The sequence below is a fragment of the Dromiciops gliroides genome, chromosome 1 (assembly GCF_019393635.1).
Source record: "Dromiciops gliroides isolate mDroGli1 chromosome 1, mDroGli1.pri, whole genome shotgun sequence".
Lineage (NCBI taxonomy): Eukaryota > Metazoa > Chordata > Mammalia > Microbiotheria > Microbiotheriidae > Dromiciops > Dromiciops gliroides.
The window spans coordinates 401348072-401375055 of NC_057861.1; the positions used below are offsets into that span (position 1 = coordinate 401348072).

A 26984-nucleotide genomic window follows, 5' to 3' on the forward strand; every position below is an offset into this window, starting at 1 on the left:
AGAGATGTGGCAGATATTAAAGGAATTTCATACGAAAGAGGGAATAGAATTACTCTGAGCTGCTTTAGAGACTAACCCTAATACCGATGTGTAGCTGTCAAACGGAGATTTTTTATTTTCATCTTCAGTTCCAAATGTTCTTCCACTTCCTCCCCTATCCCACCTTGAGAAGGCAATAAAATACAATCCTCCTTATATATGGGAAGTAGTATAAAACCTATTTCTACATTAGCTGTGTTCTGGGACGGGGAAAGGAAAGAAAGAGAAAAACATAGTCTTTGGTCTGCACTCTGAATCCATCAGTTCTCTCTCTGGAGGTGGATTGCATTTTTCATGTGGGTTCTTTGGAATTTTGGTGGATCATTGTGTTCATCAGAGTTATTAAGTCTTTCATAGGAGATTATATTTTAAATATTGTTGTTATGATCTAGAGTGTTCTCCTGGTTTTGCTCACTTTGCTGTGTGCCAGTTCATATAAGCTTTTCCAGAAACCATTCTTAAAGGGAGATTTCAACATTTGTTTTTCAGCCATGTCAGTTGTGTCTGACCCTTCATGACCTGTTTGGGGTTTTCTTAGCAAAGATACTGGGGTGGTTTGCCATTTCCTTCTCCAGCTCATTTTATAGATGAGGAAAGTGAATCAAACAGGGGTAAGTGACTTGCCCAGGGTCACACAACTAGTAAGTATCTGAGGCTGGAATGTGAGTCTTCCTGACTCCCGGTCTGGCCGTGTATGCACTGTGCCACCATAATTGAAAAAACAAAACCAAAAAACCCTTTCTAACAGTTAACAGCTATCCAACAGTGGAATAAGCTGTCACAAAGCAGCAATCTCTCTGTCAGTGGATGTGTTAGAGCTGAAGCTGTTACCGAAAGGGGAAGGGGAAAGGAATAAGCATTTATATTGACCCTACTATGTGCCGGACACTTCACAAATATGATTTCATTTGATTCTCACAGCAATGCTGTGAGATATGTTCTGTTATTATCCCCATTTTTATAGTTGTGGAAACTGAAGTACACAGAGGTTAAATGACTTGCCCGGGGTCCCACAGCTACCACTCTTGCTTTTATTTCTGTAGGTTTAGAAGGAGCCTAGGGAGACTGAGTAGGGGAGGTAGAAATAGAAATCAAAATAAAAGGATGTTGATGAAACATTTAAAAAACACCCAGAGGAAATAAAAATGGGGTTCCAAGGAACACAGACAAGCAGGGCAGTGTTGTTACTACCATGTTATGTTTAATGTATATTAAAAGAAAATCCCTCTATCAAGTAGATTTGTAATTTTATGTGTAGTCCTCGTTTTCTGGTCTGTGTATATGAAAATGTTCAGGTTAGTTAATGAATATCTAGTTCATGAGGAAAAAATTATAAGGGAAGGTTAGACTAAATGAACTCTAAATTCCTTTCCTACTCCAAGGCTCCATAATTCTAGTCTAACCTCCTTTGACCGATGAAGACACCGAAGCCCAGAGTCATGGCTTGGTTTTGACTTGTCCAAAGTCACAAAGCTGGTTAGTAGCAGACCTGGGTCCCCAGCCTTCAGATTCTCTACCCAGTTCTCTTTCTGCTACACCACATTTCCTAGTCCTTCCTTGTTGATGGGTTGTTTTTTTTTTTTTTTTTTGGTAGAGAAAAGGTTGTCCTTATGCTTTTCCATGTGTCTGGGGCCCAGTGTTATTTCAGAAAACATACACACAGCCTATTATTACAAGTTACACTTGATTTAGCTAATCCTGGTGGGGACATAGAGGTTTCTGTGTTTTGGAGAGAAACAGAAAAAAATCAAACTGGGGGCTCTTTGGCTGCAGTTTATTTAGTTTTTTTTTTTAAATCCCATAAATAGTTGGCTTATTATTTTTTTTGTCATAGGTGGAAAAAGAATTAATTTACTATGTTCATGATGGGAGTGAAGAACTACTTGACAGTTTTACAGTCTTTGTGAATAACACAGAACTCGGGAAACAGAGTTTGCCTCAAACTCTCTTTGTGATGGTTCAACCAGTAAATGATGAGGCTCCAGTCATAGTAGCCAATAACATATTGCGGGTAAGTATGCCATGCTTTTGATTTCTTAATATAAACACTAGGGATGCTAACTTGGTTTTCTTTATAAACATTTATTAATATTGAACATGATGACTTGGGAACATATGTAGTTGTCATAAAAATAATACTATCAGTCTGCAAATATTTCTTGAGTGTAATGCCTGTGGAGACAATCAGCTAGGCAATGTGGGAGAGGGAGAAAAGTAGAAGACAGTCTCTGCTATCAATGGGATGGCAGTCTGGTAAGAGAGTGACAGATTACAACAGAAGAGAAAGTTAAGTGTTTGGTAAAGAAAATATATGTTGTACTGCAGGTATTTGGAGGCAAAAGAAATCATTGCTCTCTGATGGGGTGGTCTGGCCAGCTTCATAGATTAAGTAGGATTTGATCTTTGCCTTGAAGGATAGATAGAATTCAGAAAGAGGGAATAACATAAGAAGAAGCACTTAGGCAGGAGAATAAAGGGCAGCTGGTGGTGCAGTGTTTAGAGTGCTGGGCCTAGAAGATCTGAGTTCAAATGTGACCTCAGGCACATGACCCTGGTCAAGTCACTTAACCCTGTTTGCCTCAGTTTCCTCATTTGTAAAATGAGTTAGAAAAGGAAATGGTAAACCACTCCAATATCTTTGCCAAGAAAATTCCAGATGGGGTTATAAAGAGTCAGACACGACAGAAACAATTGAACAAGAAGGAAAAAAACCCTGAAAAGCATGTTTAGGGCTAAATAGTAATAAATCAATCTGACTGATACAGAGGGTTTTTATAGAGAAGTGTGAGAAACATTGAAAGGGGCATTTGGGATCAGATTGTTGAGGGGACATAGGATCTTAGAACTTGTGATCTACCAAGGTTTCTCTCTTCCCTCAAAACATGAGTTAGGGGGCAGCTAGGTGGTGTGGTAGATAAAGCACTGGCCCTTGATTCAGGAGGACTTGAGTTCAAATCCAGCTTCAGACACTTGACATTAGCTGTGTGACCCTGGGCAAGTCACTTAACCCTCACTGCCCCACAAAAACCCCCAAAAAAACCCCAAAAACAAAAAACAAAACAAAACATGAGTTAGGCTAATTTTTCCCTGAAAGGCAGCAAAGCTGTTTCTGGGGCTTGATTGATTCAGGGTGTTAAGGAAGACTCAAAAGCTGTATCTCCCTTAATGTAGCTTCCTATTGGCTTTTGGCCTTATTGACATGACTTCCTGGTTACCTAAAGGCATAAAAACTCCCATCTATGTGGAGTTAGGGCTCTTCAGATTTTGTAGGCATCTAATTATCACCCTGCCCTGCTGGCCACACTCATTTCCATTTAGAAACAAATGGAACTACATCTACACAAGTTGAACACTACGGTATTCCTGTTGAATATCCTTTCTTTGTTTTGGCTAAGTCAACCTTTTGTTTAAAGTGTTGAATGACTCAGTGAGTGTATTCTTTCATTCAGACTCCAAACCTTAACTGAGTACTAGTTCCAGTCAGGCCTGCCTATTACAGATCTGGAAGGGATTTTAGTGCTCTTGCTTTTTGAAACAGAAAGGTAAGTCAGCATTCCAAAGGCTATACAGTAACACTGAGCAGACTCAGAACTAGACCTAAGAGTTGCTGGAGCCAGCTCGAACCAGTTTGTGAAAGCCAGTTATTAAGTTTTCAATATGTGCATTTATACCTCAGAAACTGGCAAATGCTACAAATTGGGACTTGAGTTACTGTTTTATTGATCACTTAGACTTTAGAATGTGATGGAGAAAATAGTAATAATGTAGATTAAACTTAAAGGCATGTCTGCCTACATTTTCCCCCCAGATTGTTAAAATTTGCCAGCACACCTTGGCTTAGAACTCAGATCTTGTTACTCCTCATCTACATTCTTTCTATCATACCTTACTGCCCTTGAGTGTCTGGCCAAAGAATATGGACTTTTTCCTGTGATCCGTAGGTAGACTATGTAGGCTCTTCATGTCAGAGAGTTGTTTTTCTGACATAAAAATAATCTAAAAATTCTACCCATCTGTCTGAAAAAAATGGTTAGAATGATGTAGAACTTTTAAAAATAGCCATTTGGGGGCAGCTGGGTGGTGCAATGGATAGAATACTGGCCCCAGAGTGAGGAATACATAAGTTCAGATCTAGTCTCAGACACTAGCTGTGTGACCCTGGGCAAGTCACTTAACCCCAATTGCCTCCCCCCCCAACCTCCTAACAAAACAAAAAACCAATACTTTTATAGTTGAGTTCTTAGCCTAGAGTGTGTCAAGTTTCAGGGAATCTGTGGATGGAGAAAATTACATCTTGATTTTCATTAGCCACTAACTGAAATTTAGCATTTCCTTCAACCATTTAAAACATTCTTCTGAGAAGGGATCCATAGGTTTCACCAGACTGCCAGAGGAGTCACATAAATAGTAAGAACCCCAGGTTTATAGTGGGTAGCATGGAGATTAAGAAGCTTTCTTCTCTTCCTACTCTCCTCGCTGTGTCCTGACCTTGCTTCCTTTCTGCCCTCTCCTCCTCCTCTTCCTGCACCTCCCCACTCTGCTATCTTTGTCCTTGTCCTTCAGAGAAAAGTACTTTTCAGTACTTTTTATAAACAAACCTCACTGTCCATCTCTTTTTTTAAAAAATTGCATGCACACTACTTTGGTTTCTGAAATTTGCCTTTAGAGTTGCGCTTTGAGGGAAAGAAAAGGTAGCCTTTTTTGGTCAATGGCCAACTCTTGCCAAAAACTATGAAGATATCTCTCAGTTTTGACTTAGAATTCACTGGGTCTTGCACAACATACAGCTAGTGTGGACAGATGAGTCTAGGATGTGTATTTTCCTTTATGTCACAGATAAGTTAGCTCCCATGTATGTATGTGTGCACATTATTTTGTCAATTACCTGCTGGTAAAATATTAATCTCCCCTTTGGCTCTGAATGCCATCTTCCCAGCTCCTGGACAGCATTGTGGTTGAGGATTACAAGCTAGGCAGGGGGGCCAGTTAGGTGGCGCAGTGGATGAAGCACTGGCCCTGGATTCAGGAGTAGCTGAGTTCAAATTCAGCCTCAGACACTTGACACTTACTAGCTATGTGACCCTGGGCAAGTCACTTAACCCCCATTGCCCCACAAAAACAAACAAACAAGCTAGGCAGGCAGAGCCCATAATCAGGAAGGTTAAAAAGCTCTTAGAGAGAATAGAATGCATCTCAGATAGCTTTTGGAGTGACAGTTTTAAATGTTGTTGTTTAGTCATTTTTCAGTCATGTCCAACTTTTCATGACCCCATTTGGAGTTTTCTTTTGGGGAAAGATACTGCAGTGGTTTGCCATTTCCTTCTCTACCTCACTTTACAGATAAGGTAACTGAGGCAAACATGGTTAAGTGACTTACCCAGGGTCACGTAGGTAGTAAGTGTTTGAGGCCAGATTTGAACTCAGGAAGATGAATCTTTCTGACTTCAGTCCTGCCACTATATCCACTGTGCCACCTAGCTGCCCATATTGACTTAGAAAACCACAACTGAACATTACCTATGTTGCATTGTAATTTTATTTATTTTGTTAAACATTTTCCAGTTACATTTTTATCTGGATCGGGGGCCTACTCAGAAGTGACAGGACATTGAGTTTGCCTCCTCTGCTATTTTATCATCCAATCTATTTATTTTAAATGTAAATATGTGCACGCATATATAAGCACATAACAGTTTCTTGGTAATGCAGTTTAACAGATAGAATAGACTTAGAGTCAGGAAGTCCTGAATGTGATTCCTGCTTCAGACACTTAATAGCCATGTAACTCCTAGGCAAGTCATTCAATTTCTCTGAGATTCAAGTTTCCTTATCCCTAAAATGAGCAGCTTGGAAAAGATAGTTTCTACAGAATCCCATCACACTCTAAATCTATGGTCCGTGTTTATATCTTATACCTTTATATGTTGTAATTTCTATGAGAGCAGGGACTTCATGTCTCCCCTAGTGCCTAGCACAGTGCTCTGCATATAGGAAGCACTTGGGTGACCTGTTTACTTCTCACGCTGTGATTCTGTCATCCTGGGTTGGAAAGAAGCTACATCATGATTATTTCATGTCAACTTTCAGCTATTCTGGGGTCGATTAATCAGACTTGTCATAAGCTTATTTCTAGAACCACTTGGAGGTTTTAAGTGAGAAGATGATGGATGATGTCCCTCCCCTCAGGCTTAGTTACACTTTGTAACTCTCTTATAGCACTTAACTATATTTTTCCTTCTTCTCCTGAAGAGCTGCATGGTGGACTTTAATAAACACTGGACTTAAGTGAGGAAAAATTAATTCAAATCCTCTTCTCTGCCATTTGCTAGTTGTGTGACTGTAGTTTTAGCCACTGCAGACCTCAGTGTTCTCATCACTGTAGACGAAAGCTAGGTGGGGCTAATAATACCTAAGGTGCTTTACCTCATAGGTCTGTTGCGAGGGTTAGGTGAGGTGATAGATGCAAAAAGCTTTGCAGACCTTATAGCACCATATAAACAGCAGCTCTTGTTGATGTAATTATTGTCTCATTCTTACCTTCTTTGATAGGGTTCAGTTAAAAATGGTCCTGAGGGGGCAGCTAGGTGGCGCAGTGGATAAAGCACTGATCCTGGATTCAGGAGGACCTGAGTTCAAATCTGGCCTCAGACACTTGACAATAGCTGTGTGACCCTGGGCAAGTCATTGCCGCACCAAGAAAAAAACAAAAACCCAAAACCAAAAAATGGTCCTGAGATGAATTGCTATCCTGCAATTTATTTTCTGTTAACTATTTCATGAGTGAGTAAATTAACTGCAGCTAGCTAGGTGAGGCAGTGGATAGAGCTCAGGGCCTGGAGTCAGGAAGACTTCTCTTCCTGAGTTCAAATCTGGCCTCAGACACTTCCTAGCTGTGTAACTAGCTTTAAGTCATTTAACCATAGTGGCCTTAATTTCCTCATCTGTCAGATGAGCTGGAGAAGGAAATGGCAAACTACTCCAGTATCTTTGCCAAGAATACCTCCAGATGGGGTCACAAAGAATCTTTAAAAATAACTGAACTACAACAAAAATTCTGGACAGCCATGGAATATGCTAAAATTCCATTCAACTCAAATGTTTCTGTGTGAAGGCTTTTGGGCTCTTTTACAAAGTGAATTGTTTTGCACCCAAGCCTCTTTGTATGTAAAGTATGGTCAGGGGAGGGATTTCCCTGAAGTATATAATGCAAAATTACCATCTCTTTAAATGTTGCTTTTGGTCTAAGAATGCCCTTCTTATACTTGATGGTATTCCATAGCTTTCTAGTTATGTGTCCCATCCATACAATTAGCAGGCTCCTAGGTCAAGATCTGAATTAATAGAATAGAAGTCATAGTAATTTGTTTCCTGTCTCTCCCATTCGTCTTGCCCTTTGGGGAATGGAGCTGCTATAGGTATACTTCTGTAGAGGTGCTCAAACTGGGTTAATAGGAGAAAGTGGGGTTTAACAATTCAACAAAAAATTAGTAATCACCTACTATGTGCTAGTCACTGGGTATTCAGACAAAAAACCCCAAATGATCCCTGTCATCAAGGTGCTTACATTCTACTGAGAAAAAACAATGGATGACGCACAGATAATGCTTTATCTGTGGAATGCTTTTATACTCTTCATTTTGCTTTTATGCTATTTCCTTTTTGGATATAATCTTGCTTTCTGTATTTCAAGATGCTTTCCCTTTATCTCATATTACCCCTTACTCAGCCAAACTTCTGGATGGAGTCAGGGTTGGGGCAGGTTAAGAGTTTTTATTGACTAATATCCATAGTGCTGATTGAAAGTTTTGGTTTGGGATGTGCATAGGGAAGCAGCTGAGAAAATCTGAAGAACTTATGTAAGCCAATACTAGGAATTTAATCTTCCTGACACATTCTCTCTCTGTCTGTGTCTGTGTCTGTGTCTGTGTCTCTCTGTCTCTGTCTCTCTCTGTCTGTGTCTGTCTGTCTCTCCCTCTGTCTCTCTCTGTCTGTGTCTGTCTGTCTCTCCCTCTGTCACTGTCTCTCTGTCTCTGTCTGTCTCTCTGTCTGTCTCTCTGTCTGTGTGTGTGTGTCTCTCTCTCCCTCTCACTCCCCTTCTCCCCTGAAAATGTAAGCTACTTGAGGGCAAAGGAAAGAAGGAAGAAATGAAGGAAGAGAAAGATTTATTAAATGTTTCCTATGCTGTGCTCTGCACCAGCAGTACAAATATAGTAGTGAGGCAGTTCCCTGCCCTCAAGGATCTTGCATTCTAATAGAGAGGTGATACATTTAGGGGAATAGTGGGCAAGGAAGGGAATTTTGGTGTAGGGAGTGCTAGGGAAGATGTGTTGATCCATAGGTAAGCTGATTGACATGCCTTGTCCTGAAGCAGTGGTGGTAAGAAATAGAAATAGGCATGAGGGAGGAGCCATTGGTGACAACAGATGGTAACATGAGCCACATGAATGGCTGGATAAGATGTGAAGCATTGTCTGGACTGGAATGCTCTAGATGTAGTGAGCTAAGGGTAACTTATCCAGTTACCCCCTTATCAGTCCTCTCATCCTGAGGCCTAACTGTGCCAACACAGGAGAGCAGAGGGGCTCTTGCTCCATTTTTCCAATAGCAAGAAGCCCCTTGAAGGCTTTGCTTTACTTCCTTTTTTTTTCTTCTTTCTTTCTTTTTTTTTTTTTTTTGCAGGGCAATGAGGGTTAAGTGACTTGCCCAGGGTCACACAGCGAGGAAGTGTCAAGTGTCTGAGGCCGGATTTGAACTCAGGTCCTCCTGAGTGCTTTATCCACTGTGCCACCTAGCTACCCCCCACTTTGCTTTACTTCCTTCAAGCACTGGATTTGGAGTTAGAGCACCTGAGTTTGTCTTGCCACTTGGTACCCTGGATGAGGTACTTAACTGGCTCTTCTTTAAAATGAGAATGTTAGACCGGATGGCCTCTGAGGTCCCTTTGAACTCCATATCTACAATACCATGAAATATAGCGAGAGGTGGTGACTTGGGGTTATCACAGAAGAGCATTTTTCCTTTTTGAAATCTCGGATCATGCTATATGTTGTCATTGCCATACTACTTATTCTAATATCAGGCCTTTTAGCATTTTCTCAAGGAGTTCAAGCAAATATGTAATTGCTGATCCCTCCCTATCTCATTCATTAATCCTCAGTCATCATGTGGAAGTAGCCGGAATCTGGCAAGGGTCTGTCTCACTCTTACCCAGTGGTATAGTATGAGCCGGCCCCAGGACTGCTTTATGAACTCCAGGCATGGTTGAGTGGAAAGAGGACTCAAGTGTTTCGATTTGTAATTAACATCAGAAGGACCAGAATTATTTAAGAATACCTTAAAGGACCAAGCTATACCAAATTGACACAGTAAATTTTTTTATCTAAAAGGCAAAGAAATTATAGATAAAAGGATGATAATTTTTATTTCAAAGTAGAATTATAATATCTGCTTGTAATTATGGGTTTTAAAAGTGCCTTCGTCCTCATGGAAGTTATAGTATTTTTTAAAAACTGTGTTATTTGACATACCTGGTCCTTCTAATAAGCTGCTAGCTTGTGAATACATGCCATTTTTCTTCTCCATGCTGAAAGTCTCTTTGAACACTAGAATTTATGGCTGACAGATGTGTGACTCCATCCATTCCAGCATCCTGGGAAATCATTTACATCTTGATAAACTATTCAGCAGTCATACAATGGGTCTTCCTTTCCCAGAGTAAATGCTGTACATTTATTGGATTGATCTTGGTTATGGATGAAAGTGACATATAGGCTTTATATAAAGCTGTCTTTCTGTATCCACAAGGGGGCTACATTTTCCTATTTTATAAATGTCCCCAATATTAATCCTTTCTTTAATATTCATATGGAGAGTAGAAACTTCTGATTACTTTTAAGGAGTGTTTGATCATTAATAAAAATCAGCATTTGAGCCTGGAAATGTAGCCTAGAAAAAGGACCCTAGCATAACCGGAGACAGCTGTGAGCTTGTTCAAACTAGGGCAATGGACTTGCAGGTGTTTGATATTTTTCTGTGAGTAGATATACCAATAACCCAATGTATTTGTAAAAATAGAAGGGGAACTTTAAATGATTTTGTTTGTTTTAAATGATACTCTTAAATCTTAACAGTGAAGAGAGTACCTACCAATGAAAACCTTATAAATGAAACCTTATGAAACGAGATTTGAAATGAAACCTTAGCTCCCTTGAAATATTTTAGTAAGGTGTTCTTAAATAGAATCTGTCAGTCAGTGAGCATTTATTAAGCACCTACTACATACCAAATACTGTGCTAAGCACTGGGGATACAGAGAAAGACAAAAGACATTTATTTTTACTCTAAAGAAGGTCAATCTAATGGGGGAAACAACGTGAAGGCATCTGTGTACAAAAAAGAAATATTCAACCCGTAACCAATTTTTCCCAGGAGTTCTTACCCTTTATTGTGAAGTATATAGACACTTTATTAGAATAGTATTTTTTCAGTCTTAATAGTATTTTTTCCAGTTACATGTAAAGGTAGTTTTCAACATTTATTTCTGTAAGATTTTGAGTTCCAAATTTTTCTCCCTTCCCTCCCCTCTCCACAAGCTGGCAAGCAATCTGACATATTAACCAATTTCTTTTAAGTAATTTTAATAATTTTTTAAAAACTAGAAAGTTAGGATGGTATTTTAAACTTTTTCTTGTGTTTGACTCTTGAATAATTACTTTTGAGTTTCATGGAAGTCTTACATGATTTTTTCCCTTTTTATCTTTCTGCTTCCCTGGAGTTCCTATAACCTGGACATTAGACAAAAAAAAAAACAACAGGTACTGACTTCGAGATATTCTTATATAATTTGAGTTTCCTTAATACTGCAGAAGAGCTGTCTCATTGATATGAATTCCCTATCCATCCACTCCGCTCATAAATCCTCAGTGGCAAGTGACTCATTGAATTACTGTAATCTTAAAATTTTTCTTTTCATTCATTCATTCATTCGTTTATTTATATATTTATTTATAATCAAAGAAAAAAGAAAAGAAAACACCTGGTGATCAAATTTCTGATAATAAGCTTCTCCATACTTCTGAAGGAATTAGAATGAAAATTAGGCATCAGAGAAGGACTTCAGTGGATGACCCCTGTTTCTGAAGAGATTAGAATGAAGAACAATGGTTTATAATTCTTTGATTCAGGGGATACAGATTTTCCTTTAGTTTTAGGGAAATGGTTGTATCCTGGGGCAAAAAGAGTAAAGAAGACAGTATTCCAGTGGAGAGCCTGCAGTGGAAAACATGCTTCATTTAGTTTTTATATGTGTAGACTTGGAAAAAATGAGTTTCCGCTAGTCACTGGAGTAGAGTTCGGAGGCACAGTATTAACAGTTTCCAAAATCCATTGAGTTCCCAAACAAGTCCAGGATAAGATGTTTGAATTGGATTGAAAGTCCTCTTGTAGGGTGAAAGGGGATAAGGAGACTTGGGATTTTCTTATGTAGAATGCTGTATTTTTTTTTTCTTTTTCAAGCAGCTGTGTTTAACTGGGTTGAATAAAATTAAAAATTAAACCACATCCCCACTGACTTGGAGTCCCTTTAATAGATACAGAAGCAAGAATCAACTTCAAAATAAGGAAGATCTGAGTTTGAGTCTTGCCTTGGTCATGTACTAATTGTATGACTGGTCTGTCCTTTAACCTCTCAGTGCCACAGGAACTCTTCCAAGCTATTTTTTTTTAAATTTAAAATTTTTCTTTTCATTCATTCATTCATTTGTTTATTTATTTATTTTCTTTCTTTCTTACTTACATACTTACTCACTCACTCACTTACTTACAGAGCTCGTGTCAGTCTGCATAAGTAGAGGGAGTTTCTTCACTTACTGTTCCCTGTAACAAAGGGTTCTCATCTCCTCCCTCCACACTTATGGCAAAAAACCAACCACTCAACCCGACAAAAAAAGACAGAAACACTCTAATGTGTATTCCATGTGAATGATAGGTGCTGAGTATTGCTTTCTACATCCCAACAATTAGAAAGACTTACTAATAATTTGCTTGGAACTGACAATCACCTAAACGCTACTCATGTAATTCAGGTGATTAGACTTTGTGGTTTGAGGATGTGTCTTTGAGAGTCTTGTAGTACATTTTTGAAGGTAGAAAACACTTATCATGGATAGTCATCATGGACTCCAGGGCCATGAGAAGTATGTGGGCAGATCCTGTCCTTGCAGAACTCACCTAGGAGGAGATCCTGGAAGCAGATGATTCCTTCTTCTTCCCTAAATGTCTGTTTCTGAAACTTTTTTCTGTTTATATGATGTTTCTGTTGACCTTAAGGAAAAAAAAACAAACAAAAAAATAAACATAGTTAACCATTGCCCCCCCCCAAATACTCACCCTTTGAGTTCAAATGTGTTTTCTGGAAACTGTCAAAAATCACTCAGATATAATTCTGGTGAAGAAAGGAGATGTTGAATAATATCATGGGCAAGTCACATCACCCTGTTTGCCTCAGTTTCCTCGTCTATAAAATGAGCAGGAGAAGGAAATGGCAAACTGCTTCAGTATCTTTGCTGAGAAAACCCTATGGACAACATTGGAGTGCTGCGGTCCATGGAGTGACAGAGTCAGGCATGACTGAACATCATTCCCCTTTGTCTTCTATGCTTTGGCCTACTTATCATTCCCCACACTTGACATTTTATCTGAAGTGCTTTCCTTTAGGCTGCCTCCTACGCCTGGGATACTTTTCTTCTTCACCGCTACCTCTTAGAATACCAAATGGTCTTCTAGTTTCAGTCCATGTGTCACCACCTACAGGAAGCCTTTCCTGATTGCCCCTTTAATGCTCCCTACCTCTGTATTTCTTTCTTTTTTTTTTTTTTTAGTGAGGCAATTGGGGTTAAGTGACTTGCCCAGGGTCACACAGCTAGTAAGTGTTAAGTGTCTGAGGCCGGACTTGAACTCAGGTACTCCTGAATCCAGGGCCAGTGCTTTATCCACTGCGCCACCTAGCCGCCCCTGTATTTCTTTTTAATATATTTTATATTTGGGACAGCTAGGTGGCACAGTGGATAGGCCCTGGAGTCAGAAGGACTTGAGTTCAAATCTGGCTTCAGACATCTAACACTTACTAGCTGTGTGACCCTGGGCAAGTCCTCCTCCACCCCCTGCCTCATTCAAGGTAGAAGTTCCTTAAGGATGGTGACTTTAAGGACAAAATGTCTTTTTTGCCCCCAGCATTTAGTACAATGACTGGCACACAACGGGTATATAATAAATGCTTATTGCACTGAATACTTCACAAAGAAATAAATTCATAAAGTAGCTTTCAGTCTCTCATACTTTTTGCCTAAAGGTAGCAGTTGATAAAATTATATCTTTTACAAATTTTTGCTCTTTCAAATTTAAATGAAATAATGGAATCAAAAATAATTAGAATTGTGTTTCAAAACTAATTTTGCTGCACAGTATTTGGGGATTTGAACTATATTAACAGAATCTTATCAGTACTATCCTTTAGGGGCCATATAAATTTTGAAGTGAAATAAAGGAAATTTAGCCTGGTTTTATATCAAAAAATATTACATATAATAAGTATTTTATTAATACTAAACTTCATATCTAATATTTTAGAGTAAAAATGTTTCAAATAAATTTTCTCACAGAACCCTGTTTCTATTGTATGGAATATGGAAATCCTGTATTAGAAGACAGGTAGAAATGGATTGAAATATTTTGTAATCTGTTGCTCAATGGGAAAACTTTTATTTGCTTATTTGCTCCAAACTAGAGAGTCTACAGAATTACATAGGACACATTTTAGACAATCTGGGCATTCAAGTATAGGATGTTCTGACTGCACACATTGAATAAACCATAGCCGATTTGCTTTACAGAGCAAGACTTACATTGCGTTATGTTAATAAAATTTATATGCAGTTTGAATGTTAAGATATTTATAAATGTGGTCCTGTGTACTATTTTATGATAAGACCACTAATTGACATTAAAGTCATAGAGCTGAAAAAGACAATTGAGATCTTCTAGTTCAAATCCCTAATTTTACAGATGAGGAAATTGAGGTCCAGAGAGATTAAGTAATTTGCCCAGCATATATGTATGTGTGGATATAGATATAGATATAGATGTAGATGTAGATGTAGATGTAGATGTAGATGTAGAGATAGAGATAGAGATAGAGATAGAGATAGAGATAGAGATAGAGATAGAGATAGAGATATATGGCTTGTTAATTGCAGAAGTAGGATTTGAAGTTGTATCTTCTAGAAGCACCATGTCCTTTCCACTGCACCAGAAGCCTCCTCAGTGTATGATGTTATCTAAGTAAAATATAGGCCAAAAAGTAAAAATTCAAAATGGTTGATGCCACATTGAAATCATTCAGGCTTGTAAACTTAGAGCTACAGGGGACTTTAGAGATAATTTGGGCCAACCTCTCCATTTCACACAGAAAGAAACTGTTTTTTTTTTTTAAACGAGACAGTGAGGGTTAAGTGACTTGCCCAGGGTCACACAGCTAGTAAGTGTCAGGTGTCTGAGGTCAGATTTGAACTCAGGTCCTCCTGAATCCAGGACCAGTGCTTTATCCACTGCACCACCTAACTGCCCCCAAGAAACTGATTTTTAAACAATACATGTATATTTTGAAATGTTTGATATTGGAAAATAGAAAATATTTTTGTCCAGAAAAATTGGAGATAAGAATTTTAATCTTAACTAACCTGTGTTCTGCCACACCTGTGTGATTTTGGGAAAGTCAGTTAACTTGTCTAAGTCTTATTTTCCTGTTTTGTAAAATAATATCATAGAACTAAAAATTCTAAGGATGCTTGTGGCTCTACATCAATCACCCCATGTAATCATTTCAAGATAATAAGAGTTTAAGTATTTGTTCATTTATCCAGAGGGGGGATGATGCCAAGGCTACTTAGTACAGCAATAGTGGGAGAGTCACCGACCTCTCTGAACCTGTTTCCTCTTCTGCACAGTGAGGAAGCTGAACTGGGCAATATCTAAGGTCCTGATCCTTCAAGCTCTACCCATGATCTTAAGAGGATGTATAGAAACATGCGTGTCAGCAGTATATTATTCTCAAGAAAGCACAGAAAGAGATGAATATTTTCTTTCCTAGGTTATATGCTGTTCTTTTATTTATTTATTTTTCTTCTCTTTTCCTTTTTGGGGAGGCACTCAGGGTTTATTGATTTGTCCAGGGTGTGTGACCCTACAGCTACTGAGTGTCTGAGACCAGATTTCAACTCAGGTCCTTCTGACTCCAGGGCTGGTACTCTATCCACTGGGCCACCTAGTTGTTCCTGTGCTGTCATTTTCTAACAGCATAATTTTCCTAATTTTCATTAAGAATAAATATGTAGGAATGTGCCTTGCGAGGCACTGTGCTTATTGCTTTACATATATTATTTCATTTGATTATCAAAACAACCCTAGGAGGTAGGTGCTATTATTATCCTCATTTTAAATTTGGGGAAACTGAGGCAGACAGAAGTTAAGTGACTTGTCCTGGGTCACACAGTTAGTAACACATCAGAGGTCTTTGAACTCAGGTCTTCCTGACTTCAGGCCCAGCGCTATATCCATTGTATCATCTGGCTACCAAAGGATCTCAAGTATCCATGCCATGAGATATCAGTTAAAGGAATTGAGGAGTCTTAGCATGAAGAAGGGAAGACTTAAGGAAGACTAGACTCATTCCATTTGGCCAGATGGCAGAGCCAGGATCAGTGTTTGGAAGTTGCAGAAGCAAATTTAGACTTGATGACAGGGAAAACTTTCTGACAATTAGAGCAACAAAAGGTGGAATTGGGTTCCTAGAAAAATTGTGAACTCTTTCCTGCTAAGTCTTCAGAGGCTGGCCTTGTTACTTAGGTCTTGGTGGGATTGCTTTCATTTATGGCTTGGATTAGATGTTTGTGAAGGCCCCTTTCAACTCTCCTAAATGGTGATTCTGTGATGCTAAAGGGTGTATTTATAAAAGTGTGTTTCTAAAATGTCAGATAAAACACATAACAAGTTGCTGTGTTGTTAAACATGTGCTTTTCTTGGTAGAAAGTATCATGTTTCAGAATAATGTTATTCTGTCATGAAATTTTAAAATCCTTGATCCGGGGGTAGGAAGGGATATAGTTTTCCATTTTAGAAACATGATTATGATTTGATTCAATCCATACAAGATATGTGGTGCTTTTGTTTTTAAGGTGTGGGTGAATTCTGCTACTGAAATAACCCGAAATGATCTCTGTGCAGAAGACATTGATTCCTCACCAGGGGAACTGTTCTACTCCATAACCGTTCCCAGCAATGGTCACTTGGCTCTAAAATCTTTTCCAAATGGAAGCATCCTGAATTTTACTCAGGCTCACATCGATGAGGGCCACCTAGTGTTTGTACACACTGGTATGTAATTAAGGGGGGGAAAGTAATACTTTAATTTTAAAATGCACTTTTATTGGATGTTTACCTGGCACTTAAAAGCTGTCTTTGTCCTAGACTAAAGACTGCAGGCCACCTAAATCCTTTCTAGGACTTATACTAAGAACCACGGAATAATTTTTAGTAATGCTATGGATAGTGTTTTGAGGGGAATGTAGTTATTTGTAAAACTTACATTCAGTTTTTACCAATGTTGTTATTTACCTTCCCCTCCCCCCTTTTAGTTTAAATATTTTGATGGCCAGCAGAAGGTGGAAAAGAAAGCCTTTTAGCCAAGACAATTATTTTCCTACCCTAAGGATTATTTGGATGATTTCTATAAAGAAAGTCCAACTTGTTTTTAGGCAGGCATTTTAAAGTAGTACATTCCCTGCATGAAATGAGTGATGGGATGGAGGTTGGGGGTAAGGAATGGGGGTTGGAAATAGGGGAGGGGAGGAAGACTTAGCAGAATGGGAAGGATTTAGAGTCAGATCAGTATGTTTTTATTACCTTATTTGAAAATGCAAATTCCCTGAATATTAAATCCCTGTGTTCAAATATGTGTAAAACAACTTCTAAAGCCTAATACAAGGGTTGCACTGTTTTTTATAAAGGATATCTGTCTTTGGCAATTATCTGTGCTACTTCTACCTTCCATTAACAAAGACAATCAAGAGTCAACTGTCTATTCATATAGTCCATTCTGTTAACAATTTGCAAAACTCAATTTACATTTAAAGACCTTAAACTATCTTTTCTCTATGAAATGAAAGGAGATTGGGGGAATGGACAATTTTTTCAATTGTCCTTAATTAACCACAAGTTGCACTAACATGACTGTAGACCAAAGTTTAAAACATGATGCAGAATGCAGATCGGATGCAAGCTGCAGTATTTGTAATTTCCAAGATATCAGCATCCTGGTGTGAGGAACACTGAGTCTTGGTAGCATTAATTCTGTCCCAGGATTATGCTAAGCATACAAGATGTTAAATCCTTAAAAATTTCTCCTGAATAAACATCTTAATGCAGTTTCCCAATTAAAAACTTTCAGAATGGTGACTAATATTTCAAGATGTCAATATTCAGTTTAGCTTTTAGCCTGGATATAAGATCATTTTCCATTTTTTATAACAATTGGAAATAAAGGTAGTAAGAGATTGAGGAAGGTAAAACATGGATTGTAGCCCACTTTGAATGCTATTAGCAACCCTCACATTCACTCTGAAAACGTAATGGATTGGCCCTTAACCACAAATGTCTCTGTTGCTTAGAACAGCTGGCCAGCCCACTGGTGCATCAATCCATTATCTGCCACCCAACAAAAGAGTTTTTCTTCATTTGACTCCATAGCATTTTATATTTGCAAAGTGCTTTGCCATTAATCTAATTCATTATTCCACGTAGCCTCCCAAGTAGGTTGATGAAATCAAGACCAGGGAGGCTAAGTGACTTACTTAGGGATCACACAGAAAGCTTGCGTCTGGATGGGGTTGTGTGCCCTCTTAGTTTCCCATCTGTTCCCTTACCACAGGACCACACAGCTTTCATATCCTCCTCCTTTACCTTAATTTTTGTTCTTATTAGTCTGGGCATCATGGTGTGTCTGGTATCATATTCCAGCATCTGTCTTGATGTGTTTTTTTTTTTTTGGACTAGTCTCCATTTTGGTTTTGTATTCATAAAATGCCCGAATGTAGAATGATAAGGAGTCTTCACTTTAATTTCAAGCTTCATTGTACATTGTAAATACATTCCACTCTGCTTTCTTGCTCTTGGGTAGATGAAACACAGGCTTCTCACTTTTATTAGAGAACTTTTGAGTTATGTGGGATTTTTTAATAGTCTATAACCTTTTTATATGGCAAGAGAACTAACTTGGTTTGATTGGATAATGAGAACTTGAGAGGCCTGTTAGACTAGTGAGTTGCCTTTACGAAATAATTTTAATAAGCAAATACATGCTGGTGATGGAGCTGCAGCACCTGGTAATGCCTTCTCTCTGCCTTTGCCTCATAGTGACCCAGAGAGCAAGTGAGGGGGAGCAAAAGAGACAAAAAAAATATGGTGTTTCCAAGCCTGCCATTCATTAGATGAACATTTCTTAGAGGGTGAAAATAATGTAAATGTTTACATTTGTAAATCTCTTTGACTTGAACTTCAGAAACAAGGCTGGTAAAGTTCTCCTGGGGGAAGTTATCTATCTGGGCTCTCATTCCTGGATTCAGTTTTGCTCAGATGTTAATTTATAACCTTAGAAAGATGGCTGATCCCTTGATAGAAGTAAGGGAGATTATTCATCTCCTTTGGTATGTGCATTTACTGGAAACAGCTAAATTGAGAATTGTAAACAATTAGAACTGCTTCCCCATATAATTCCCCCCACCTTTCCCCTTCCCTATTTCTTGCTTTTAGTAGTTATTATTAATTATTTTTACCAACATTTCCTATCCCACAAATCCCAATATTTGGCCTTATCTTTGTAGTTCAAGTAAGTTCTGGGAAAACCCCATTGGCTTTGGAGTCAGAGGACCTGGGTTCAAATCCTTCCCCAGCTATGGGACCTTGGGCAAATTGTTTAACCTCCCTGGGCCTCATTTCCTCATCTTTAAAATAAAAGGGTTTGGGAGTGGCTAGGTGACGCAGTGGATAGAGCACCAGCCCTGGAGTCAGGAGTACCTGAGTTCAAATCCGGCCTCAGACACTTAACACTTACTAGACGTGTGACCCTGGGCAAGTCACTTAACCCCCATTGCCTCACTAAAAAAAAAAATAAATAAATAAATAAAAATAAAAGGGTTAGATAAGATGAACTCTGAGGTGCCTTCTAGCTCACCTAAGATTCAATGAATCTTCACTATAAGGGGTTTATGTATTCACTGCTTGTGCCACTAAGCTACCACAGTGTATAAAAATGTGTATGTGCATGTATATAGATTTATATATACACACACACATATATATACATACATGTAGATTTACATACATATATATCCGTATGCATACTTTTCAAACCTTGTTAGGCCTTTTTTTAAACTATCTTTTTTAAAAATTTAAAAATTTTAAACATTTTAAAAATATTTTCTCAGGGCAATGGGGGTTAAGTGACTTGCCCAGGGTCACACAGCTAGGAAGTGTCAAGTGTCTGAGACCAGATTTGAACTCAGGTCCTCCTGAATACAGGGCCAGTGCTTTATCCACTGTGCCACCTAGCTGCCCCTAAACTATCTTTTTTTAAAAGCAACAATATTTAGCTTTGTATACTCTCTGCCTCACTCACCTTTAACAGACAAGAGTGTGATTTGCAAGAGTTTGTTTTTGTTGATTAACTGAAGTGACAGGGATATCATTTCTCTTTCCACAGGAGCAATGTCTGGTGGCTTTAGCTTTCAAGTCACTGATGGCTTGAACTTTGCACCCCGACAGATTTTTAGCATCACAGCTCAAGCTCTGGTCCTCAGTCTCGAAACGAACAAAGGACTGGGAGTCTTTCCAGGTAAGACTTTAAGTGAAGAGAATTTTCAGGGTTAAGTTTATGCATTCCATTTGATTAGAATGCTCCATTTACAGTGTCAGAATGTGTTCGATTTTGTTATGGAGAGATATGGTGAATTGTGCAAATATTTTCCTATGTCTCTGTTTTGAACATAAAGGCAGGATTTTTTTCCATGAAGAAATTTAGCCAAAACAAATCTTATTGCCCTTTTCCTACCCTTTCTTTCCCATCCTATCCCCCCCTCCCCCATCTCATTTAAGCATGGTACAGTGCAAAGGGCACTTGACTTGATGTCACAGGACCTGGGTTCAGATACTGACTCTACTCAGTACTTGCTGTGTGTTCTTGGGCAAGTGACTTAACCTCCTTGGGCCTCAGTGTCCTTATCTGTAAATGAGCAGGTTGGACTAGATGGCCTTGGTGGGGGGTCCTTTACAGCTCTAGTTCTATTAAGTGTCTATTGCATATAATACTGTGTGCTGGTGCTGGGATATGTACAGAGATCAAAAAGATGTGGCCTCAGTCTTCAAGAAGCTTAGAATATACAGGAGATGAAGTAGATGAAATTGACCTCAAATAGAGATTAGAAGGCTTTGTGGAGGAGGGAGCATTGAACTAAGCCTAGAATGGTAAACTATAAGCAGGCACAAATTAGGTGAGAAGGTTGGACTGAGCGTTCTAGCTTTAGGGAATGTGATTAAGCAAACACACAGAGGTGGGAAGCTTGAGGAAATGTTCAGGTGATGGCAAGTCGTCTAGTTTAGCAGAAGCTTAGTGCACATCATGGAGAGTAGTCTTATTCAGCTGGAAAAGTGGGCTGGAGCCAAACGGTAGAGGCTCTTGAAGGCCAAAGATCCTTCATAGCTTGCCCCCTCTTACACTTCCAGTCTTTTCACATCTTCCTTTTCTCCTTGTAACTCTGTGCTTGGCCTTCCTGCTATTCCTTACACAGGCCACTCTATGTCCAGATTCTGTGCCATTTCATTGGCTCTCCCCCATTCCTGGAATGCCCTTCCTCCTCTGTGTCTTGTTTCCTCCGTGTCTCAGCTAGACTCCCACCTTCTGCAAGATTCCCAATCCTTAAAGCTGCTGCCTTCCTTCTAAGATTATTTCCGGGGGTAACTAGGTGGCACAGTGGAAATCCAGCCTCAGACACTTAACACTTACTAGCTGTGAGACCCTGGGCAAGTCACTTAACCCTCATTGCCCTAAAAAAAAAAAAAGATTATTTCCAGTATAGCTTGTATATCCAATTTTAAATCTCACAATATCCTGTATGTGTCTTCTTTGTACATGGTTGTTTGCTTGTTTTCTCCCCCGTTAGACTGTGAGCTCCTTGAGGGCAGGGACTTTTTGTTTGTTGGCCTGCCTATGTAACCCCCAAGGCTTAAGCAAAAGTGGCTGTAAATGCTTAATAAATGTTTATTGATTTGACTAAGGAGTCTGTACATTATTCAGTCAGTCGTTAATGTAGAGCTATTGAAAGTTTGATTAGGATAATGGCATGATCTGATCTGTGTTTTAGAAAAAAACATCTGTCGGTTGTTTTATCAGATGGGATGGGTTAGAACTAAGAGACTAAAGGAGGGGAGACAGTATCAGAGGTTAATTTAATAGTCTAGGTGAAGAGTAAACTGAACTGTGGCAGTGGAGATGAATAGGGAGGAAACAGATGGGAGGAATCTGCAGAGATAGAATCAACAAGCCTTAGCTACTAATTAAAATGGGTGGAGATGGGAGGTAAAGAAGAGGAATCAAAGAGGACTGCAAGACTGTTAGCCTGGTTGGGTGACTGAGAGCATCGTGGTGCCATGGACAGAAACAATGTATCAGGAAGAAATGCTGATTTGAAAAGATTCTAAATTTCTTTTTAAAAATAATAATGACTCATCTCTTGCAAGCCATTAGGGTACCATTTAGTTGAAAACTGCTTCAGAGTGGTGAAGTATATCTGTGCTGATGACCTAAAAGTGACAAATTTAGAAAATTTGTCTATAAAAATAATGTTCTGAAAGATTCTTGAGCTGAGACTTTTGAAATAACTCAGTCATAAGATCATAGTTCTGAAAGTAGAAGAGTCCCCAAAGCTTACCTAGTCCAACCCTGACATTTTATGTTTGAAGAAACTGAGGTCCAGGGAGATCAAAAGATTGTGTCCAAATTTACAGTTATTAAATGGTTTAAGCAGGATTTGAATCCACCTCCTCTCATTCCAGTCAACACTTTCCACCAAGCTTCTTCCTTTATAGCCCACTCTCCCATTTTGCAGATGGAGAGATTGAGTCCCAAAGAGATTTTTTTTTTTTTTTAAGGAAAGACCAGTTCACATTACTTTAGATGCTGCCACTGTGTTTTGGCCACATTTTTGGATTCTATTTCATTTATTAAGACAGTAGTGTGGAGGCAGCTAGGTGGCACAGTGGATAAAGCACTGGCCCTGGATTCAGGAGGACCTGAGTTCAAACTAGACCTTAGACACATGACACTTACTAGCTGTGTGACCCTGGGCAATCACTTAACCCTCATTCCCCCAGGGGAAAAAAAAAGACAGTAGTGCATTAAAAGAGAGAGGTACAAAGCCACTATAATTAGAGAGCCAAGCCCTTTGGATTTCTATTACTCATTCACAAAAATAGACACAAAAAAGAACCAAAAAAAAGACCAAAATTCTTTCCTTAACACATTATTTTATCCTGAAGCCCTTAAGTATTTCATGGTTTCTGCATACAGCCTAAAACACCTTCTATGACCTGTATCTGGATGTCCTTTCCTTCTCTGATCTCTGAGTCTTTAACTCTTGAAATCACATTTTTCCTCCAGAGCCTTCTCTGACCATTGAAGGAGAATAAATTATTCTAACCCTTCTTTAATTTAAACGAGAAACTCATACCAAATCATAAAGACAACACCAAAATCCATCTAGAGTTTTGTACATTGCCATATACTAACCCACAGAAGTAGACCTTTTAAATTATTTTTTAAACACTTTAACAAGGACAAAACACTTCTCCTAAACTGAACATCAGTGTAGACGCTAGGCATGGTAGTAAAGTAGTCTTCTGCACACTACCACCTCCAGCAATCATTTATGGGCCCTGATGCTCTTGATTTATGGCCATCTCCCCATATTGCTGTTTAAGCTACAATGATGAAAAGGGATCTCTCTCAGTGGCTGTTCACATTGGGGTATGGAAGCAAAGTGTTCCACCTTTGTTGGCTTGGTGTTTTGTTTTGTTTTGTTTCCTTTCGGGCATAAGAGAGAAAGAACACTCTTGGTGAATATAGGTTAAAACTTAAATTTTTATAGGAAAAATAATCAGTCTGTTTGATTGGCTTGTAACAAGCCATAGATTTAGGGACTTTAAAGGTCATTTAATCCATTCCCTCTCGTTTTACAGCTAAGAAAATTGAGGCCCAGAGAGTTGAAGTGATTTGCTGGAGGTCACACAGCTAATGAGCCAGGTTTTCAACCCAGATCTCCAACTCCAGATCCAGCACTTTTTTGATTAAACTACCCTCTTAACTCTCTCATTGTTTGCTGATTTTAGAATGCAAATTCCTTGAAGATGGGACTATGGCTATTAGCCAGGCACAATGTGCAGGAAACAAGATAAATTCTTATCTTTGTTCCATTGGTAATGCACCTGATCTGTAGTCTTGTCTTTTCCTTGTCTCCGATAGGAAAATATCAGCACAGTTTGACAGTACAGATGTGAGTCATAGAAATTTACTAGCTATTCTTTGCTGCTCTTTTTCTTGTCTGTCAAGTCTTTCTTCACTTCCCTTTTAACCTTTTCCTGATAACTCCCACTGTGCACTTGGAAGGTCTTGGAAGAATTTCTGTAGTAGCAAAATATAATTATAAGAATATTTGACTTGACAAACCTTTTGAGTTTAAACTTGTATATGGGGGGCAGCTAGGTGGCGCAGTGGATAAAGCACCAGCCCTGGATTCAGGAGGACCTGAGTTCAAATCTGGCATCAGACACTTAACACTTACTAGCTGTGTGACCCTGGGCAAGTCACTTGACCCCAATTGCCCTGCAAAAAAAAAACAACAACAAAAAACTTGTATATGGGTTTTAAACTTTTTATGGGTTTAAACCTATAAGTTTAAAAGTTTTAGATTTAAACAGGTTTTAAATCCTCATAAGGTTTAGACCTATAATGTTGTATGATGAATGGAGCATTGGGCCAGAGTCAGGAAGGCCTGAATTCAAATGTGGCCCCAAACACTTAATAGCTCTGTGATTCTGTGCAAGTCACTTAACCTGTCTGTCTCAGTTTTCCTCAAGTCTAATATGGGGATAATAATAGCACCTACCTCCCAGGGTTGTTGCAAGGATAAAAATGATATTATTTTAAACCTGGGAGGATCAAATAAGATGATATTTGTAAAGTGCTTAGCACAGTATCCAATGCATCGTAGGCATAGTTAGTAAATACTTGTTTCCCTTCCCTTCCTTTTATAGAATCATTTTTTGAGATTTTGTAAATTTAAAAACAGAAACAGGCTTTGGGGTAAAAGTGATTGTACCAAGTTGCTCTGTAGTTTATTGGGGCTTCTTTTTTAAGGCTAGTTTTCTAAGAATGTGCTAGACCTTTCTTCAATTTTTTATAGGGATAGGAGTGGGCTTTTAATAGTTTCTCACCATGAAGGAGTATGTTTGTTTGTTTATCTCCATTGGTGGCATGTTAGAACATACTGTGGCCTCAGGGCCTAGGTTTCATTTCTACCTAAATTGTGTTTGGCACTATTTCAAAAAGTCTTGGTAACAGATTGACCTTGAGAGTTTGGTGGGAATGATGTCATTAGAATATGAACCTCTACTAGGAAGGAAGGAAGGAAGGAAGGAAGGAAGGAAGGAAGGAAGGAAGGAAGGAAGGAAGGAAGGAAGGAAGGAAGGAAGGAAGGAGGGAGGGAAGAAGGAAGGAAGAAGGAAGGAAATAAGCATTTATTAAGTGCCTGCTACATGCCAGTTACTGTGCAAAGTGCTTTACAAATGTCTTGTTTGATCCTCACAACAACCCTGGGAGGTCAGAACTATTATTAGCCCCCCTTTTTTATGGTTGAGGAAACTAAAGCAGACATACAGAAGTCAAATGACTTGCCCAGGATCACATAGTAAGTGACTGAGGCTAGATTTCAACTCGGGTCTTGACGATTCCAGGATTTCACTTATCATTTCTATGCAAATAATTCTCCATTCTACTTGTCCAGATCAAATCTCTCTTCCAAGCATCTCTAACATCTACAGTTGCCCATCAGATGGAACTGGATGTCTTTCGGGTATCTTAAATTCAACATGTCCTAAAATGAACTCATTATCTTTCTCCCCAAAACTTTTCCTCTTCTTAACTTCCCTGGTATTGTCAAGGGTACCGCCAACTTTGGGGGCAGCTGGGTAGCACAGTAGATAGAGTGCTGGACTTAGAATTAGGATAACCTTAGTTCAAATACAGCCTCACACACTGAAAGTTGTGTGATCCTGGATGAATCACTTAAACATCTGTCTGCCTCAGTTTTTTCACCTATAAAATGGGGATAATGATAGCACCTACCTCCCAGGGTTGTTGCAAGGATAAAAATGAGATTATTTTAAACCTCTTTATAAACCTTAAAGCACTATGTAAATGCTAGCTGTTATTACTAGTTAGTTGGTTGACTATGCATCCAGTAGCTATCATGTAATGATGGTGGTGAGAGAGAATACCTGCTGCAGTGTTGTCTACCCTATTAGAATACACATTGGTAGACATATGTATTATGAATACCTGTTGGTTGTCATGATTGTAGTTATCTACTAAAGTCATACCCTGATGCCTCCCTGTCAGTCCTCTGGAATCATGGTTAGTCATAGGCTTGGCCAGAGATCTTACGTCTTTCAAAGTCACCAGCATTTTGAAAAGATTCCTAGGAGGGAACGTGGTATTGTAACTAAAAGGAACTGGAAGGAGCTATTCCTGTTGACCAAATATTCCCATGTAGACTCCTTGCACCAAAGACAAGGGGTAGAGTGAGAGCATTTCCTGGAGCCTTGTTTAGAATAACCCAGTCATCATGTGGAAGGTGTGGGTCTTAAACGGAGACCTTCCTGCCCATTGACTCTATGCTTTGCTTCTTCTGGGTGTCTTACCTGACAGAAGAAGGGTCTTCAGATAGGCCATTCAGCCATAGAGTATGGAGACAAGCTTAGGTCACAAAGTAGTTCTGGCCCCTAATGTGGGCTTAGGGTCTAGACCTTTAGGAAGCAACACAGGGAGAGAAGTGAAGAGTAAGTATATTACAAAGAGCAGGGGATGAAGAAACAGTATGGAGGTTGATAGCTGACATTCATCTAGAGCTTAAAGGTTTGCAAAGTGCTTTCCATTCTTATTTGTTCTTCACTAGCACCCTGTGAGATAGGAGCTATTATTATCCCCATTTTATATAGAGGGAGATTGGGGCTGTGACCTTATGAAGTGGGTCGTCCAGAGTCGCCTAGCTAATGTGGCCAAGGTGGGATTTGAACCAAGGTCTCTCCTGACTCTTGGGTTCGGTGCTCTATCCATTACACCTGCCTGTCTCTCTACCAGGACCTCCTGCCTTCTGAGGGTCAGGATTCTATGACGTCTGGCATACATGCTCTTGAGAGAATAAGAGAGGGTTCAGAGGGATTTGGCAGCCATTGGTTTGGGGATATATCATCCTCTTTCCCCAATCTTTGGTGTATACTGTATTTTAAGAATTCTGTCAGCTTGTACACATCTCTGTACACAGACAAGCACAGACACAGACATAGCAGAAGCCACCCAAGTAAGCAGATTCTTCAGGAAAGGGGTTCTTCACCTGGGATCCACGGACCCCTCGGATTTCAGGAGGGCTGTGAATTTTAAGGGGAAAATAATTACATCTTTATTTCCTCTAATCTTTAACTAAAGTTTAGAGTTGCCTTTGGTAATTTAAAAACATTTTCTTGAGAAGGGGGTCCATCTAACTGCCGAAAGGATCCATAATACACGC

General features: G+C 39.1%; 1 protein-coding gene across 1 annotated transcript in view; it reads left to right on the forward strand.

The window, feature by feature from the left end:
• The window catches only part of LOC122737235 (chondroitin sulfate proteoglycan 4-like), an 85535-nt gene that overhangs the window by 24361 nt on the left and 34190 nt on the right, over positions 1-26984 (forward strand). The window contains exons 5-7 of the mRNA XM_043979709.1: positions 1874-2050; positions 16269-16467; positions 19850-19981. Of these exons, the coding sequence (XP_043835644.1) occupies positions 1874-2050; positions 16269-16467; positions 19850-19981 (508 nt within the window). The remainder of the gene's footprint in view (positions 1-1873; positions 2051-16268; positions 16468-19849; positions 19982-26984) is intronic.